Below are 20,263 nucleotides of genomic sequence, written 5' to 3'. Positions count from 1 at the left end.
TTTGTAAACTGCTTGTGTCCCTGATCGATTTGCTCGTTTGCCGGACGAAAACTTTCAGTCTCCAGCAGAAAAAACATTCTACCCTCGCCTGAGACCAACTAACTAAATAAGCCACGTTGCGAAAAGAAACCATAAAAATTTCTCCCATCGTAAACGGGATTCGAATCAAATCTTTTCCACCCGATGTTATTATTATTATTATTATTATGATTATTAGTCATGTGGTGCAAGGGAACCGGAGGCTTATGCTTCACCAGCCAAAAAAAATTCCTGAGTTACCCTGACAGAGAGAGAGAGAGAGAGAGAGAGAGAGAGAGAGAGAGAGAGAGAGAGAGAGAGAGAGAGAGAGAGAGAGAGTCAAAAGTAGAAGGGAATCACCAAGAAAGAGAAGAATGATGATCCAGGTCAGGACCCTGGGTGTGCTAAACCCATACTCACCAGATGTCAGCCCCTGGGGTGGTGAGGACGGTGATCTAAGTATTGATGCCCAATTTTAATTGAGTAAATGCTTGGGGCTAAAAGGCCCTTTTTTTTGTCAAATTTTATATTTTATATTAAGGTTAGAAGAATCCTAAGCATAGGTGAGATACTGCTCGGGAAACGCTCAAAGACAAAATGTTAAGAAAATTTAATCCTGTTGGTTTACTGATTTGCCTGTGCCTGGTTTTCTGAACGAAAAACCCGAGTTACTGGGGAAGGAACCTCGCTCTCGACGCTTGAGACCGACTAACTCTGCTACGGAGTGACGAAAACCAATAAAAGTTCCTTGTGTTCCTTTTATAACGAAACCATGATATTCTCAGTGAAGAAACGAGCCATTTCATAAAAAGAGTTGGACGCCTAATGTTGGACACCAAAAAAAAGGGTCATTACTACATTAGGCAAAAAAAAGTGCCAAACCAACAAATCGGTATCCACATTACACAAACAACAATTCACATTCTTCTAGTTAGATTATATGGAATATTTTCAGAAATATTTTCATCTTTAAACTCTCCCTCTTCTTAATTTCTTCTGAAAAATAAAAAAAAAACAAATTAAACAAACCAAATTTTTTAAACTTACTTGTAGTTCCGTGCTGTTCTCAAAGTCATAAGCACTAGGCCGTCCTTCCAAGGTACTAAATGCAACGATTCCACCAGTCAACGGCGAGATATCACTGTATTCAGAGCTACAAAAAGGCATCGTCTCGTTATCCTTAGTAATAAATATGCTTTCGGGAATTCCGTATGTATCGTTACACGTAGCACTATAATATTGATAAGGAATCCAATCACTATCTTGGCTGGTTTTTTTATATATAGCGAAACTCTCTGGCCGGCTAGAGTAGAATTTGAGATGAATGTAGCTCACATCAAAGGACTTACCTAATAAATAAGTTACAGACACTAGTGACAGTTAAAAATATTTACAACAAAATATATTCATATTTTCAGTATATTCCAATTTACAATACGGTATATTTATATTTACAATTTATTCCAATCAACATGATTCATCTATGATGCTACTAAAACACTGACTCAAATCTACAAAATGCCTTTATTAAACAAATATACGATTTGAGTCAGTGTTTTTGTAGCATCATAGAGTTCCTGACTCCAGAGGCCTCTTCAATGAATTCCAGTCAACATATTTAAGAAATATTCCTCGAACTTTCGATCTCTCTTCGCAATTTGGTTAAGTGTCCTCGTCGACAATTCGTAGACCATATTTTTTTTACAACCGTAGCCAAGAATTGTCAGCAATAGTCCTTGGGCTACGAACAATTGCTTCTTGTAACGTGCAATATTTTCAGGCGTTCTAAAATAGAAATCTATGAGATTTCTATTTTACAACTATTACTACAGAACCAGACCGTTCAAATGAACAGTAGCAAAACTGCAGGTTTAATAACACTCTCTCGCGTAATAAAACACAGCTGAGAAGTGTACAGTCGAACCTCTCAAATCCAGCAACCTCGGCCTCTCAAATCCAGCACCTTATCTTTGCCGCATCTTGGGATTTTTCACGATTTCTGGTGAAATCGGGGTGATCCTGTTATAGTCATAAATAGGCAACAAAACTATTCATTTTTTACTCTGAAACTTATCTACCTTTCTCTTTATCTTTTCAAAAGAACTTGTAATAAATATACAGTAAAGTAATTTAAAATTAATTTCCCTCCCAAAATATGCATCACCGTACATGGTATATTATGGAAGGAAAAATAGAAAAATTTCACACAGTCACATTATGAAATTTTTGATGTCGAGAGTCTTAGACAATATAAACTTTTTTACAATAGACAAGGATCTGTGAATGCATTCTAAAAGAGTGCAGTCCTCTAGGCGCTAGGATTTCCAATCTGCCTATAAAAACACGGGTTGTGACCACACCCCTTCATTCCCGTTTTTTGGCTTGCTCAGTGGGACAGTCACATTTCCAGTACTCAGGATGGAAAGTCATCATTGTTTAGACTTTAGATGATTCTTTTAAAATGGCGGGCCGTTACACGACTTGAAGCCGAGCACTCTCGGGCAGAGGTGGCAAGTTGGCTTAATGTGTCACGTAGTATCGTCTCGGCACTATAGAAGCAGTTTGAGGAGACAAGAAGAGGTGGCCAAGGTCGCCCGAGGGCTACGTAAACTAGAACAGGCCGCTATCTGGCTGTAACAGCAAGACGGAACCCTACGATGTCCTGTCATCAACTGTCTCTTGCGATTGCTGTAGGCACAGGTGAAAACATTTCCAACCATCCTGTGTTAAGAGGGTTAAATTCAAGTAGATTCTACGCAAGGAAGCCAGTGGTTTGTATCCCATTAACCTGGCATATAGTGGAAACCCTGGAGGCCGCAACAAAGTACAAAAAAAAAATAAAATCCCATTAGCCCCAAATCACCGCAGACCTCGTTGAAACAGGAGCCATGAACACGTGACTTGGGGCACTGACAAATGGGGTACACTTCTGTTCTCTGATGAGTTCCGTTTTAGCCTACAAACAAATTCTAGACGTTATTACAGCTGGAGACAACGAGGAATGCATAACATCCCTCCAGCATCAGAGAAAGGGAACTTATGATGGAGACAGTGTTCTCGTGTGGGGCGAAATAATGATCAACGGTTACACCCCTCTTCATGCTTTTATAGGGGTATATCGTAACTGCGCAGAGGTACTGAGAACAGAATCCTATTAGGATTCTAGGATCTGTTAGGACTTTTTTTAGGGGTACGGTTGACCCAGATTTTCTTTTCACGCAGGACAACGCCACTGCACATAGAGCTAAAGTGGTGGAGGAATATCTTGAAACTGAAGATATCCAACATCTGCGGTGGCCAGCATGATCAGCTCACTTAAATCCGATCGAAAATGTGTGGGACGCCCCTTGTGGCGTCGCATTGAACGCCGACAGCCAACTTCTCGCTCACTTCGTGAGCTAAGGTCTGAGCCGGTGGAAGAATGGACTTGTTGCCACAGAATCCTATAGAGATTCTTATATTGAGCATGGTTCACCGCTGTCAGGCCTGTTTAGCGGTTGAAAGGGATCATATGCGGTACTGATGTCATGTGACGATATTTTCGGGTATCTTGTATCGATTTTTGTAATATGATCTTTTTTGGTAATTTTTATATACAACCCTTATAAATGTTCCTTATAGCTGTCCGAAGTTCCTCGCTGTTTCCTTATTTTATCAGTATTCTATGGTACACCATCATACCAAATTTCGTCCCACTTTATAGCAAGCTGCACGAGTTACAGTTAATTTTGTCGAGTTCTGTTAATTTTGTCGAGCAGTGTAAGTAGGAGTACATATCACTGTATTTAAAAATAATTATTAATAGATTTAAATAATAAATTTAAAATAATTAATTAATAAATCTTTCTGCCAGGGTCAAAAAAAAAAAAAAAAAGTTGGGAACGCTGCTCTAGGTTACTTAATTTTCTTTCAGGTGGCATATTGGCAAACAGATGAAAGTTGGTGTGTTGATGTTGTGTATAAACGACAGTCTCACTCTAAAAACATTCGCCGCCGTAGCCGAGGTCAGACGCACGGGTGCATAAGTACACATGCCTTGAGTGACCGGGGTTCAAGCCCGTGACTGCTAAATACGGTGCTGTTTCTCGTATTCTGTCTATCTTGTGAACTCCGTTTGGTCGTCCAGGAGTATAAACAGAAATTTTATTTAAATATGTCTGTAAATTTCGTGCGTTCTGTGGTGGATTTGCTATTTTCCGAGCGAAAAACCCTGTTTGCTCTAGAAAAAACCATGCTGTCCTCTCTTGAGACCGACTAACTCGGTGTGGTTGTTGTTGTTTGTGTAGGGATTTATTAGCCGCATCGGCAACTATGGCCATAGTGCGAACTCGGTGTGGAGAGGTTGGTAAATATACCAAATGTGCTACCTACCTGGGCAAAAACTTAAGGCCGGCACCTTTAGCGAATGACCAATTCGAATAGTGAATAATCTATTCGTTCCTTTTCCTAAAAATGGAGGTAAAATTGGTGGTACCGGATAATGGATTGTCAGATAATCAGATTTGAGAGCTTCGACTATCAACATTCACTGACATTAAACACATAAGACAATTTTCGAATGAAAAGTTCACTATCTCCTTACGAATTTCCTCTTTTAAATCTGAGAGAGTTGAAGGAAAATATCTGTAAACTTTCAGACTTACCCACAACCAAAAAGTCTGTTGGAGTTAGGTCGGACGATCTTGCAGGCCTGGAACATGAGATATGAAGACTAATAATTCGCTCTTCCATGGATCTTAGGAAGTGTTATGGTCAGTATGAAAGTATTACCATCCTTTAGAAATTGTCCTTGCATGAATTTTGGTCAGCTCAAGATATCGTATGCCGTTAATTGTGCTTATCTCAAAATGCCCTTGATCGGTAAGAGTTTCAAAGGAAAAGGAACCAATAATAGTCTATATAGTAAATCAGTAACATTTAATTGGTAGAATGATTCCTCAACATGTACGTGGGAAGTCTCTTGATCCAGTTTTGCCTATCGTAGATCCAATGAAGTGCAAGTGCGCTTCATCCATCCAGAGAATGTTAACTATCCATTCTAGATCCTGCAATAGTCATAAATTGTCGAATTTGGGCTGGTGGAATCCAAAAGGGACACTTAAAACCTTAAAGAACTGTGTTCCTTTGTTACAGAGTCCAATGGACATATTGCCAGCACCATTTCAGACGGGCTCGATTGTATATAGAGCTCAAGTGAACACACGTTGCTGGTTGTTATGAATAAAAATCTTTGTCATAAAGTCTTTCATGCAGCATATATGCTGGATAAAACCCACTATAGATCCAGTTAGCTCTGAAACAAGTTGCTGTGCTGTGAAGTTTCCATGATGTTTTGCAGTTATGAGCAGATAACGGTCATCGTGCACGGAGGGGATACGAGGGCAGCCTTGGACAAGTCTTCCAAGGACAGTTTCATGTTTTGGAACTGCTCCACAGTCTCTTTACAACGCTACGAATCATGCAGATACCCGACCATAAGTGGTAGGGTAGCTGCGTAGATAAAATCCGCATTACAGATGCAGCAAAACCACTGAATATGTCCATGAGCGTATTGGAAAGAAAGCCAACATGATTACCATATTCAGGACGTTGAATAAATATGGTTTCCAACGACGAGCTGCGGATCGTAAACTCAAAATCACTATCACAACAGCCAATACTGAGTAACAGTTACAATGAACTCTTAGGAACTTCATTTGGAGAAGTGTAAATGCTCTATATGGACCTTAATCTCGAACGAGTTGAATCAGATTAACTGAATTTTAACAAATTCATTTGTTCTGTTAAAGAAGAGAAGCACAATAAAAATGTTTTTAAGCTAAGGCACCATTACACAGGTTGGAAAAGAATGATCTAAGTAGTCGATGGAGCAAAGAAATCAGCTAAAAAACAAAAGTAACAAGTGGAAAGAAAGGTAATAACATCTGAAGAAAGAATTGTTGAAGTGTGTACGTGTGCGTTGAACGTCAAAGCAACTAAAGCTATGAGGCGTTAGCTTTTTGTGCTTGTAATTGCGTGCATTCCTCAGTCGGTTTGCTGTTTGCTGGGAGAAAACCCGAGTTTCCCGATTTTAGGAGGGTAATCCGTTTTGTATCATTGTTTCTACTGGAAATTTAGTTTAGACTTACGTCGTTTAGTTAAGACACTTTTTTTCAGGAACATAATCTACCGTAATGCCGAGGAATAGCTATACAATATTTTGTTATGTAATAAAGGGGGTGGATCAAGACTATTGTTATGAATTGTTATTGGATGTGAGGGGGGGATGTTCAAAAAGTTAAAAATCGAGTGCACTAATTGAACAACATTGTTTTTTTTTTTATTTTCTTTCTTCCATTTTCTGTTGACTAACGTGATTTAAGCAAATCCTGTGCTTTTAAAATAGTTTCAGCTACTATAATTGCTAAATATATAAATAAAACTACAGTTCCCTATAAATGCCAGTCAATGTTAGATAAATTCTAGAGATGCTCATAAACATCGTCTTTTACACATTGCGGCCTAGATCTTAGAGAATCTCTGTCTCGGAGCTGGGGTAAAGACGGAGTCAGACAGTCTCCTTTACTGATGCTGATCAATAGTCCCTGGCGCCGTTTGGTTATAAGAGCATTACTGAAGAAAGAACTGGATGAATTTGGAACGATGAACTTTTGTGTTTGTTTTCAAAAACAAAAATCATTAATTGTTTGACACAAGAAAGAATATTCTGGAAAGACATTAGATAGCTGTTGAAACTAAAGTCACTAAATTTTTCACAACAGTAAGAATTAAATTAAAATAGTTATCCAGTTTGTTTTAACCAAATGGTTTTGTCTCTAAATAGCAGGTTGCGAGTAGGACTTATATTATCGATGGTAAATTATGGACTACTATGAATGGTAAAATTACAATAAAATAGTTGGTATAGATCATTTAAAATTTATAAATTTGCCAATCAGTGTATAATCAGTGTAGTGTTTCTTTCTTAAGTAATTACATTGCAAGTATAACGAATATAATGGAAAGATCGATTTTCTAAACATTTTGAAATGATATAAGTAAAATTTCAAAAGGTTGTAGTATATAATTTCAACCTTTTTTATATAAGTGAACTTCTATTATAATTGACCTATGCAAATTTCTCTGGTCGAGTCCATATGCACTCTATACGTAACCTCTTTACATGAGGTACTTCGCTCCTTAGATTGCAAATAACATGCCCTTCTGGCACGTAGCCTGGCCGTCCTGACGTGATCCGCATTTTGTGGATAAATAAACAGATAATGTACAGAAACCAAAACCCTTACGAGAATTGCAAATAGAAATAGAATTTTGTAGTTATTATTATTATTTCACTAAAAATATGGTGCAATGAAGCATGGGGTTTTTGCAGCACCAGCCAAAAAAATATTTTTCTGAGTTACCCTGAGAGGAGAGAGAGAGGGGAAATCACCAAGGAAGAGAAAATAGGAATAGGTACTCAAAGCATGTTTTAACACGCTTTGAGTACCTATATAGTACCAGTTATACTTTTACAGTAGTACAGGGGTGCACCGTCCCGAGGGTGAAAGGGATACACTGCACCCGGGAACCAACGTTCAAGGAGTGCCTGAAAACCTGAAACTTACATATTCATATGAAGAAAATTTTAAAGGTGGGCGCCAGATTTCAATTGACACCCGAGCGCCACATACCCTAGGAACGCCCCTATATATATAATAATAATAATTTTATTCTTTATATAGCGGTACTAAATAAATATCAATTATAAATCACCACAAAATTAAAAAGATACCGTACACCTTTTCATAATGAAATAAATATATAAATTTAAAAAAAAATAAGTTTAAGTAACTTAAACCCGTTTACGGGACACCCCTGGAACGTTGTTGCTTCACCCTAATGTGCCACTGCACCCTGGTTGAAAACCACTGATCTAAGGGGATGTTCTTTGCACGCATTAGCATTCCAAAAGTACCTTTCAAGATCCGGATACTTTGCCTTTCGTGCTTGAATCGTACCCGGTGAAGCAGATTTCTCTGAACTTTCAATCTTTTTCCGATCTTTCAGAAAAATGAACAGATTACTTATTCTTAGGAACAGAAGCGGATTAAGGTCGGCTGAGGCCCCGGACGCAGAAGAAAATATTGGGCCCCTTAAAAAGAGAGAGAGAGAGACAGGGAAAATAAAAATACATGTTAACCATTTTTTTTTAATAAATAAAAAATATTATGTACTATTAATGTTTTATTTCCAATAAAAATTTAATATAATATGTATTATATTATATTCGCGTCTTTTTTTAATTTGTCTTTTTTCAGCCCCTCATAGATGTCGTTTCATTTTTCTAGCTAACATTGGTAGCCTATCAATGAAAAGAAAAATATAAAATTTAATAGTCTGATGATTAGAATACTAGAGAAGAGATTTTTCGTTATAGTGCAATAAATTAATGATTAATTAAAATTCAAAGATTATTCATAAACTACGAAAATCCAGGCGCTGATGTAACAACAGGAATTAATTTTATCTTAATATAATAACAATTTACGATATACGCGTATATCGTAAGTCTGCACTGCAGGATAACCTTTGTAAGTACAAAGGAGCAAATACGATTCTATTCCTCTGATGAGCGGTAGCGCAGCCGCGCGGGGCCTATGCAGCGTAGTATGTGCATAGTATGCAGCGTAGTAATGAAATAATGAAAATAAGCGAATATAAACATACTATCAGGTTTTACCGCCGATTGTAAACTTGTACGTAATTAAAATTGCACATATGAAACCAAACTTTGTGTCATTAGAAAAAAGTATAAAGTTGGGGTTTTGAGGGGCCCTTCAGAAGTCGGGGCCCAGGGCGCGCGCCCGGTGCGCCTGCCGTTAAATCCGCCTCTGCTTAGGAATGCCGAACTGTTTGGCGATGTCAGTCTTAGAATGCACACCATTATCTACAGCATGCAAAATCCAAATTTTATCTGCAATTGACAAAGCTTTCTTTGAGCCATACCAATAAACATGCACTCGAACTAATGAAATTAAATTTTTGCCGATGTTCATTTGATTACCGCACTGTGAGAAAAGAGTTTGGGAAATCGTAAAAAAATGATTTCTCATGGTCAGGCTGCAAGCTCGTGAATTCAATATATTTTTAAGCATTCTGTCATTTTTAAACACAAATATTGTAATGAAAGAAGTAAAAATTCAGATTGAGAGGTAAATATTTATGGTCGTTATAGAGAAATCCTTTTATTTTCAAGGTCGTTTTACTGAATGTAAAATAGCATTAGGTTAATGAGAAATTGGCCGGGACCAACCACACAGGACGTTATAACGTGTTGGGACATTAAAAAGATGGTCGCTATAAACAGCTTCGATTGTATATGAAATCCATCCAGATCTGAAAAATGAACAATTAATGCGGCGTTTCCCAAACTTTTTTGCTCGCGGACCTCTTTTGGCTTCGAAAAATAACCACGGATCCTTACATCCTAGCTCACTTAAATATGGGGTGTCCGGACAATAGGTATCCAAAATTAAAAATTTATATCTCAGAACTGATTTATTATATGTTTACAATCTACCTTTTTCAGATTTACACAAAAATATTAACTGAATAACAAACTGTCTGAGTATACTAATCAATCTTACCTCATAGGCTACTAGTGTGAAAAATGGTGTTGTTTTTTCGTCTCACAAAGTACTTTAAAGTTAAGAAGTGGTTGTAGATAGCTGAATTCTCATGTCGGGTGCGATATCCAATCTGTAACGTATTTAGAATTTGTCTGGCGATATCTTTATGAAGATGACTGTACACTAAAGAACGCTATGACATCTGCTGAACAGCAGGAACAGACATTTTTACAGAGTGAGGATATATGTTAGAGAACATGTTAAGAATATATCAAGACTATATCAAACTATCAAGAATATATAAAATAATGTAATTATTTTATATTACAAATATAGAAAACTATGCGATTAGATTTCATAAGCCTAATCTCATAGTTTTCTATCCCTGTAGTAAAATATTTCGAAGGCAAATAGAGTATTATGTGATTAACAAAATAGATTTTCAGATTATGCGACTTTATTAAAAACTGAAACAAAAAGCGAACGTTTGTAGAAATTCAAAGCCAGATATCCTTCTTTATATTCGTTTCAAATGTCTTTCCAGAAATGTGAATTGTTGAGGGGATGAACAAAACCTGCGCTTGTATAATCAGGAGGGGAAACTCAGCATGGCAGTGAGACGGTAGGTCTACATTCAGGAATAAAGTTATCACAAGTGAATTAAACAAAATGACTTGAAGAAATTTTCAGAAGTGAAAAATTGCGAAAAAAATCGCAAAAAAATGTGAAATGATATATCTCTTCTAGTGCTCCAAAGCAGTGGTTTCCAAACTACTGAGATTTACGGACCCCTTCAAAAATCAAAACAAGTTTGCGGACCCCCCCCCTTCAAAAAAGAAAATTCAAAGTTGAATGTGTGAAACAACTCAACTTTATTCTTATTTTTATACAAATACATAATAATAACTTTATTTATCATCAATTTGCTATACATAGAACAAATAATTTGAAATATGGATACAATTATATACACTAATCGTATCGAAAATAATGTTCTATGACGAAGTTCGTTGTGATTCTGTCAGTATATTTTTTAAGAAAATAAACACATATTACTTGATACCTTCTGAACGTTTCGCGGACTCCCTGGAATTGGTCTACGGACCCCCTCAGAGGTACGCGGACCCCAAATTGGGAAACGACGCTCTAAAGCTTTTGTTCAGTAGAGGAAACATATCTAAAGCTTTAGACCCCTAGGGAAGACGTCTTTCTTGCTCATGCATATTCTGACCTCCTTGCAGTTTTCTATAGAAGAATTGCTTTCACATATACAACTTTCGTCATCAGCGGTCTTCTCGATATTGCACTTCAAAAAAGCATACCCCTTTCGAGAAAGACTTGCAAAATGCTAATTTCGTAACTGGAAGCAAAAACCTGACATTGATATTCAATATTCAGTATCTGGTGAGTATGGGCTTGGCACACCCAGGGTCCTGAGCTGGATATCATCATTCTTTTTTTTCTTGGTGATTTCCTTCTACTTCTCTCTCTCTCAGGGTAATTCAGAATTTTTTTTTTTTATTGCCTGGTGCAGCATAAGCCTCAGGCTTCCTTGCATCATAGGGCTAATAATAATAATAATAATAATAATAATAATAATAATAATAATAATAATACCCCGGCATGCAGGGCCGGATTTCCCATTAGGTACTGTAGGCACTGTGCCTAGGGCCTACAACAGATTTAGGGCCTACGAAAGAAGGGGAAGAAAGTAAAAAAGTAGGGAGGAAAAGATTTTCAAATTTAAAAATAATGCAACTCTAAAACTTCAACATTATACTTGAAATTAAAAAGAAACAAAATCTACAATATCGTCAATATCTAGGTTACTCGTAACAGTTCTTAAGATCACAAAAAAGCTTCTTGCTTCGGCTTCTTGTTGTAACAAAATATTTAATAACGTCCTCGAAGTTCATATGACGAGTAATATCATTCTCGATACATAGAAGTGCCAATATTTGAGCTCATAGTTCAGCGTACATAGTTCTTAATCTGTTTAAGTTTCGAAAATGAGCGCTCTCCTTCAGCATTCGATCCAATTATGGTTAGATAAATTCTTAAAGCTATGTGTATGTTTGGGAAACTAGTAATCAGTTTATCTTTTATATGTGCCTTTATTAATTCTCCCACAGACGTTTTGTCATTGTATAGTGCCGAAAACAATAGGAATTCATCAACGAAGGCTACTTCTAAGTCGGAAGAGTAGGTGTTGACTAATGCTGTGGCTTAGGATCGAATATCTTCTTTTGACATAGATTTATCTATAAGAAAACTGAAGATATTATGCAATGTACTGTATGCAGCACGTCGTTTTGTCACTTCTGTGACTAGTACGTCTACAATACGATAAAAAACTTGAATTCGAAATGTATCTTTTGCACTCAGTTTTGTTGACGTTTTCTGAAACACCATTTCAGAAGTTTTATGTTTCATAAAACTTCATATCTGACTGCACAATTACTCCCAGGTCTTTTTCATTTTCTACCACCTTAAGTGTAGTACCACACAGTTGGTATGGTTCTCTGGTTACTTCTACCCATATGCAGTACTTTGCATTTATCAAGGTTAAACTCCTTTGGAATCAGCGCATTCTGCCTTGGTGATTGCCGCTGTGTTGCCTGATGCCCAGGAGTGAGCTCTGGCATTGAGTTGGGCAGCTGAGAGCTTGACGGGCCCCTCATATTAATGATTTCCTTGAATTTGGCTTGGACTCCAGAATACATCCCACTCATATTAGCAGCATTGTCATAAGATTGAGATGCGCAGTTTGCTACATCTATTCCATGTTTATCAAGAACAGATGCTACCATGTCAATATTTTGCGTCATGCTTTTCAATGGGAACAAACATCAAGAAACGCTCATGTTCTTCGCCATCTTTTGATACATAACGAATAATGACCGACAACTGATCTGTGTGACTTATATCAAGAGTTGGATCTTCGTTTACCCAAAGATTTTTCTTTTTATTTTTTCATAACCAGATTCGTGTTTTCACATATATCCGTCAGACATTTTATTTTAAATCACATCAAACACAATAAATTTTTCTAGGATCAGAATATGAAAAATTGAAAATACAGCTCACCAGTCTTCTTTTAAAATTCACACTACTTTCCTAAAATGTCACGCCACAAACTTATTTCGCTATTTGCTATCGCTCTCTTTACATATAACTCACACGTACATTTGTGAGTACAACTGTTTTGAACAGGAGAATGCACGTTTAACTCTCTATGAAACAAGTCAGTTTAAACAAGATAAGCATGAGACAACAGTCATAGACGTTTATACGTGCATGCGCTGATCAACTGCTCATACTTGCATTACATCAAAAGATGTAATTCGCAGTCAGTGTGTTAATACATTGTAATTTATTATAAGAAATATTTTACTCCTCTTTTCCCACTTTTCAGAATAAAAGTGTCAAGGGCCTACAAACATTAAAATCCGGCCCTGCCGACATGACCACCAGGTCAGAGGAGTTTACAATAAATCATGAATATAATGGTTAATCGTGCTTTGACTCTGGCCCATTCAAAAAACGTTTGCTGCTGCACTCTCGCTTCTGATCACATGGCTACGTCAGGCTTGGGTCAAGTAAGACCACAGCAGCCATTTGGATTTTGTTCCCTATGTCGAACGTCATCCAAACGGAATAAATTCAGTTTTACTTGCTTTTTAAACTCCTGGTAGCTAGTAGAGTGGTTATAAACTCGGTCCCTACCTTACAGAAGAGGCCTGGTTTCGAAGGCTCTCAATAGAATGCTCTTTCGAGGCATTTTTTTCTTTTTTTCACGCTACTGCTGAATTACTCGGCCTTGTATACCATTTGATTTTACACACTTTAGTGCCCTATTTGCGTACAGAACGATAAAGGTTATTTATTTGAAAGAACTCTGTCCGCGCTGTAGCACAGCAGTTATAATCACCATTTTCTCGTACACTGGTTGAAAAATTCCCCAGTTCGAATCTTTTCAATGATGCGAGGAACTTTTATGGACATTTTTTACTCCATGGCTGAGTTAATTGGTCTCGGGCGTGGATGTCAAAGTTTTTAACCCCGGAAATCCGAGTTATTCGTCCAGCAAAACAAGCAAATCGACCAAAGAACATTTTTACACAATTTACGTACATAATACACATGGGTAGATTAATTAGTTTTTGGGTGACTCTAATATGACAATTAACTTTTACTATCATAACTTTTATTGTCATAACCTTAAGTATGATGCTATTTTTAATGAGAAAAAGTTGCAAGCGTATTCTGGCAGTTCCCAATGAATAATTCAACCTTTTGCCGTGAAAGTAATGAAACATCAAAACTTACCTAGAAATAACGTCACATTCACTTGAGTAGGATACTGTATGTCTTGTTCCATTGTCTCGCTCTGCCACCAGGTAACATTGCTATCACTGTGTAAATCTGTTAAATATCGAGCAGGATGGGCCCTACTGGGAAACGTTGCATCACAAATTTCGCAAGTTCTTCTTGCTTCTGGAGTTGCTGTCTGACGACAAAAGTGTGTCGGAACATCTTCACCACATGTGTTCGTAGCTTCAACCGGGACGTTGAAAGCAGCGTTGACAAATTCCGGAATGCATCGCTGAGGTTTGCCATCGTTGTCATAGCAACGACTCCGAGTGCGCTTTCCAGTGCTCTTACCTTGTTGCGATTCAACGTCATCAGACGAAAAAGCGGAGGAAACTATTGCGATTCCGCACAAACACAACAGAAATACCGACGACATATTATTACGAACTTGGAAACAAAATCGTAAACTTTGAAAGTCCGAGATAAACTGTCCAACATCAGACACGACACCACTACAGGGAAGACACTCTCTTACAGTGCGGGTTGACACTCTGCGGAGCATCAGGACAATTTAATCGAATTCATATAGTAGTACTTTCCGCATTCATGCGAACTGATTTTTTTTCTTTGATTAATTTATATAAAGTACATTATAAATGGTAAATTATAATATATTATAAAAAATCTATTTCAACAAATAATCTCTGAAACAAAGAAGTCGAAATAACAAAAGCAACATATAAAGGGGGAAGAATAAAAATTTTGTCGGAACCATAGAGGGCGCTTGTGGAATACAAAAATAGTGTCCCTTCAATACACTGTCTGGCAAGAATGCATTCATGCCACTGTTGTTATTTGTTGTGCTGATATTCAAGACGAATTTTGCAGAGAACCAATTTTCAAAAATCTCAAATCTCTGCATGGTTACGTATTTGCGTCGAGGGAAGGAACGAGGAAGGCTCCTACAGATTGGATAAATATTGAAGTTAATAAATTTAAATACCACAAGCCTCCCAAACACAACAGGCTGTACGTTTATGTGTTAGATTACATGCAGAACTCAGATTAAATCCAGAACTCCTCGTCATAATGGAAGCAGTAAATAGCCGATATCCACTCTGAATGTATTTTCTAGAAATACATCTTGCAGTCTCGCAGTCCTCATCACTGAACACATTTAAATTAATAGAACACAACGTGAAGCTGGATTGACCTCATCAAGAACACTTGTGTGTTCTTGATGAGGTCAATCGTTTTATAAGAGTTATTTTAATTCTACTCACACGTAAAGTAAAACGAGTGATATTAAAAACATTTTACCTCCAGGTCACATATTTCACATATACTTGGAAGTAATTTATAAAATAAGAATTTTGAACCATCTGTTTATGAGGACCAGTGTAAGCAATCTTGTGACATCTAAACACATTCACAGAAAAGTATTTTTCAGTGTCCCATAGTTGAAACACTGTGTTTGACAGTCTTTAGAGTATGTCAATGATCTTAAAGAATTTAAAGTCATCAACATTCGATTAGAGGGTGTGTAAAAGTAATTAAGTCTATATGAAAGATAACTGGTTTAAATAATAGGCAAAGTGTACCAAAATGGCACTTATTACATGATATTAGTTACATCCCATGCTTAAATATTGTCGCATTTTGCAGACAAAACCTCAACGTACTTCCCACATATAAATAAATTTTTGTTTATATTTCTTGTGTGGTTTTTACGACCGCACACAGTCAGAGGAGTTCACAATACAGAGATAGGGAATACAAGAACATCGTTAGTAGTCATAAGTTTGAACAACGGTCACTCAAGCGTGTGTACTTACGTATCCTCATGCTTGATCCGTTTAATAGTTTTTAATTGCATATTTTTGGCATTTTGAATGATTGGCGACCTGCATTGCGAGATTTTGCGTTGTTGCCTGTTTCGGATTTCTTTGATAAAAAATCTAATCACTCAGGAAACTATAAACAGATATCCTGAGAGATTTAGTAGTTGTAGAGGCATGTGATGCAAGAAGTTTATGTAGCATCAGCCAACCAAAAAAAAAAAAAAAAAAAACCATTTCACACATCCCCACATCCATTCCCTCTAAAAGTTTCTCCAGTTCCTCCCTGAATTTATTTAAGCTATCAACTTCCACAATGACAGATGGAAGTTTGTTCGGACAATCAACTACCCGCTGACTAAAGGCAAATTTCCGCACATCCTTTGTGTAAATGTATTTCCTCAATTTAAATTTGTGCCTCTTGAGATTCGTAATCTGAGCAAGAGGATGAATTCCATCAGCATCGAGCTTGCTCAACCCATTCAAGGCCTTATACACCTCAATGAGATCACTTCGCAGGTGCCTAGTCTCCAGACGCTGCAATTTTGCAGAACTTAAGCCTATCTTTGCAAAAGCAACCCCTTGATCCACTCACTAATCTCGTTGCCCTTCTCTGTACACGTTCTAGTAGGTCAACATCTTTCCTAAAATGTGACCTCCAGACCTGTACGTAGTACTCAAGGCGTGGTCTAAAAGAAAAGGATAATCACCTTTTATCTACTAGCAAAATTCATGTATATCATTGATAATACCTCATGGCCTGTTCTGACAGCCTGCCTGCACTGCTCAGAAAACTTCATATCTGACTGCACAATTACTCCCACGTCTTTTTCATTTTCTACCACTCTAACGGAAGCCCTCCTGAACCCCATCAACAGAGCCCAGCAAATGGATAACAAATACTTTTTGATGATCTCAATCGACTTCATCGGGGCGTTCGACACCCTATGGTGGCCGAGCGTCCTGGGCCGACTTAGACAAGCTCACCCACCAAACCTACACTGTGCTGCCACTTTATTAGGTACACCTATCTATTATCGTGTTGAGTCTCCTTTAGCCTTCAAAACAGTCTGAATTCGTCTAGGCATGGATTGAATAAGGTGCTGAAAACGTTGTGCAGGAATGGAATACCGTGCAGACATGAGTGTCACGCAGTTTCCGCGGACTGAGCGGGTCACTGCAGCAAAGAAAAGTCATTGTCATGTTCCTGGAACCATTCCATAGTGATTTGGGCTTTGTGTACCGGCGCATTATTCTGCTGGAAATAACCATATGACTGAGGATAAACTGTCAACATGAACGGATGCACTTGGTCAGCAATGATGTTTAGGTACGATGTGGCATTTAGATGTCAATCTATGAGTATCAATGGACCCAACGTGTGCCAAGAAAACATTTCCCACACCATAACACTGCCCCGATCACCTTGCACAAGAGTCGTCAGACATGACGGGTCCATGGATTCACGTTGTTTTCGCCAAATTCTGAGCCTTCCATCAACATGATGCACCAGGAACTTCGACTCGTCAGACCAAGCAACTGTTTTCCAATCCTCGATAGTCCAATGCTGGTGTTGCTGTGCCCACAGGAGGCGTGCTCTCTTGTTCTTCATTAATAACAAAGGTACGCAATGTGGCCGTCGTCTGTTGTAGCCCATTCACGACAAAGTGCGACTAGTGGTCCTTTGCGATATTTTGTTCTTCGCACCAAGGTTGTATTCTGACGTGATGTGCGACTTTGTGGCCCGTCTATTTGCTTGCACAATTCTAGCCATCCTCCTCTGACCTCTCTCATCAACAAGCGATTTTCTTCCATAGGAGTGCCATTGAGAGGATGTTTTCTGTTCGTTGCACCATTCTCGATATATACCCTTGAAACTGTGGTGAGTGAAAAGTTCAGGAGAACTGCCGTTTCAGAGATGCTTTGTCCAGCACGTCTTGCACCTACTATCATGCAACGTTCGAAGTCGGTTAGATCACTCCTATTCCCCATTTTTGCTACGGTTTGTACGTTTAACAGATACTAGAAAGGTTGTTCTGCTGCATTTATATCTACAACTGTGGTCATGTGACTTGCAACGTTGTGGGACAAACCATTTGTGTGCACAGCAGGGATGTACTTAATAAAGTGGCAGCACAGTGTATATAGCATCATGAACAGCTATTTATCTAATAGAAATATTACAGTGAATGAACTCTTCTGGTAAGTTGCCGAAAAGGGGCGTTCACTGTAATATTTCTATTACAGTGAACGCCCAAGGACGGAGCACTGGGGACAGCCGCTGTTATGGAACTTTATAATGGATGACTTCCTGACCTTTGACCTGGGGGAGTTCCGGTCACAAGCTTTTGCAGACGACCTCATCCTGACGATGACTGCAAACTCCAGGGCGCAGCTTGAGCCCCTGACAAACAACGCGCTATGGCAACTTCAAGATTGGGCCAAAACGTACCTTTTTAGTGTTTCATCAACAAAAACCAACTCCATCCTCCTTAAGGGAGTATTGAATATTGCCAGAAAACCCCAGATCAAGATTGGGAACAAAACTGTCGAACTCTCTGAAAAATTAAAGTATCTTGGCGTGATGCTTGACAAGAATCTGTCCTTCCAGCCACATTTAAAATATATTAGAGCCAAGATTAGGAACTACACTGCTCTTAGTTGCCAGGGTCTTCCGTCGGGACTGGGGCCTGAACAAGCGAACCCCTTCGCTTTACTATAAAGCAATCTTCATACCGGCCATCACTTATGCGGTCGGTGTCTGGTATGCAAAGGCAACAACAGCTCAGCTGTTAATAGTCGGCTTCTAGACACCATCCAACGATCTGCATTACTCTCCATTTCTCGAGCATGTAGACAGTGGGCACCCATGCCCTTCAGATTCTGGAGAGGGCGCTCCCCTGGACTTTTAGGTGGTGCGACGGGGGCTGCTATATTACCTTTCTAAGGGTGCGACGAAGGAATGTCTCGGCTTCACGCTAGATCCATCTAACAACCTAAAAATAGAGAAGAAAAGACTTGACTCCCATCTGCTGTAGATGTGGCAGATGCGCTGGAACGATTCAACCAAAGGTGAAATCACATGAAAATTCATCCCGGACATCTGTAAAGTTTACCCCAAACCTCCCCCATGGTTTTCGCCTGGATTATATGCCTCTTACCTCTTAACAGGACATGGAGCAATCGAGGCCAAGCTCTGTGCTCTAGGCATTGAAGAAGATCCTACGTGCTCCTGTGGCAGCCTAGAGAGCTGAAGCACATTATGCATGATTGCCCATTCTATGATAACTTGCGTTCGCAACTCATTACCAAAATTACATTCCTTCCGAGAGATCAAGAGCGTCATCTTTTGGACAGTGCAGAGGAACACCAGGCCTTCTCTGACTTTGTGCAGAACCTCTTCACTAGGAGAGGATCCCTCATTGTTAGAGAGTGACAATACTTCGTGTGCTGACCACAGAAAAGCGCACACGCAAACCCAATAAACCTGAGAAAGAAATCAAAATACCAGGATAACAACAAAACTAGCTGATATTTCATACTTCATGGGATATAAACTCATACAGCCACCACTGTAATCTGCAAACAGTTTGCGATGTCAATCCACCTTACAAATAAGACAAATCATGCTTCTGTTAAGGACAAAACAAGGCCATGACTTGCCCGCCTGGACAGGATTCTGAAGACAAAATACATTTGATGCACCTGATATTACCGGATTGATTGCTGACTCTGAACATGTATTCTAGGATAAGGAAAGTAGGGTTGGAGGAAAAGAGAGAGAGAGAAAAAAATGCTTTGACCTGGTTCGTCGAATGTGCTAACCTGCAGTGCCTTAAGGCGATCTGAACTGGGCACCCTTGCTTGGCTCTCTGTTCACCCCATTCCCCTTGGCAGGGGGGACGGGCTCTTATTCTCTCCCCCTGCAGCCTATTTCGCCTGGTGGGGCTCGTCTCCACTGACCGCTTCAGGCATGCCTAAGGCGGTCAGTGCGGCGCCTCAGGGATGCCTACTCTATTGTCCCTGTACTTCTATCTGTCCCCCCAAGCCTTCAGCCCCCCCCCAAATCTAACTAGACTGACAGTGTACACCCCCTAACTTAACGTAGCTAAATTACTAATTTGCGTCCAAATTTAACTTCACTGTCATCAAACGATTTCGGCCTAATCTAACCTCGAGCGTTTACCCCAAATTTTTTTTTTGGGTCCTAGCCGCTGAAATCTCAGGAAATTAGGTGGCAGGACCTGCCAGAGTAAATATAACTATGCTGGGTGTACCTGGTCTGCCTCCATTCAGAGTGTGGACAATGCTGGGTCTCAGCGGCTGAATGACCAGAGGAACAACGGTACATCCTCAGGAGCTCACATCTGGTGAGTATGGGCTTGGCACACCCAGGGTCCTGAGCTGGATATCATCATTCTTCTATTTCTTGGTTATTTCCTTCTACTTTTGACTCTCTCTCTCTCTCTCTCTCTCTCTCTC

General features: G+C 38.9%; 1 protein-coding gene across 1 annotated transcript in view; it reads right to left on the bottom strand.

The window, feature by feature from the left end:
• The window catches only part of LOC150087322 (laminin subunit gamma-1-like), a 327,255-nt gene extending 312,761 nt beyond the window's left edge, over positions 1–14,494 (bottom strand). The window contains exons 1-2 of the mRNA XM_090371124.1: positions 13,959–14,494; positions 1,066–1,367 (exon numbers count right to left, since the gene is read on the bottom strand). Of these exons, the coding sequence (XP_090227250.1) occupies positions 1,066–1,367; positions 13,959–14,379 (723 nt within the window). The 5' untranslated portion in view covers positions 14,380–14,494. The remainder of the gene's footprint in view (positions 1–1,065; positions 1,368–13,958) is intronic.
• Positions 14,495–20,263: the final 5,769 nt, after the last annotated feature.

This window comes from Mastigoproctus giganteus, chromosome 4, assembly GCF_048544385.1.
Source record: "Mastigoproctus giganteus isolate SK-2022 chromosome 4, ASM4854438v1, whole genome shotgun sequence".
NCBI classification, from domain to species: Eukaryota; Metazoa; Arthropoda; class Arachnida; order Uropygi; family Thelyphonidae; genus Mastigoproctus; species Mastigoproctus giganteus.
The sequence above is the reverse complement of the archived record's forward strand: the minus strand, read 5'-3'. Positions and strand labels throughout refer to the sequence as shown.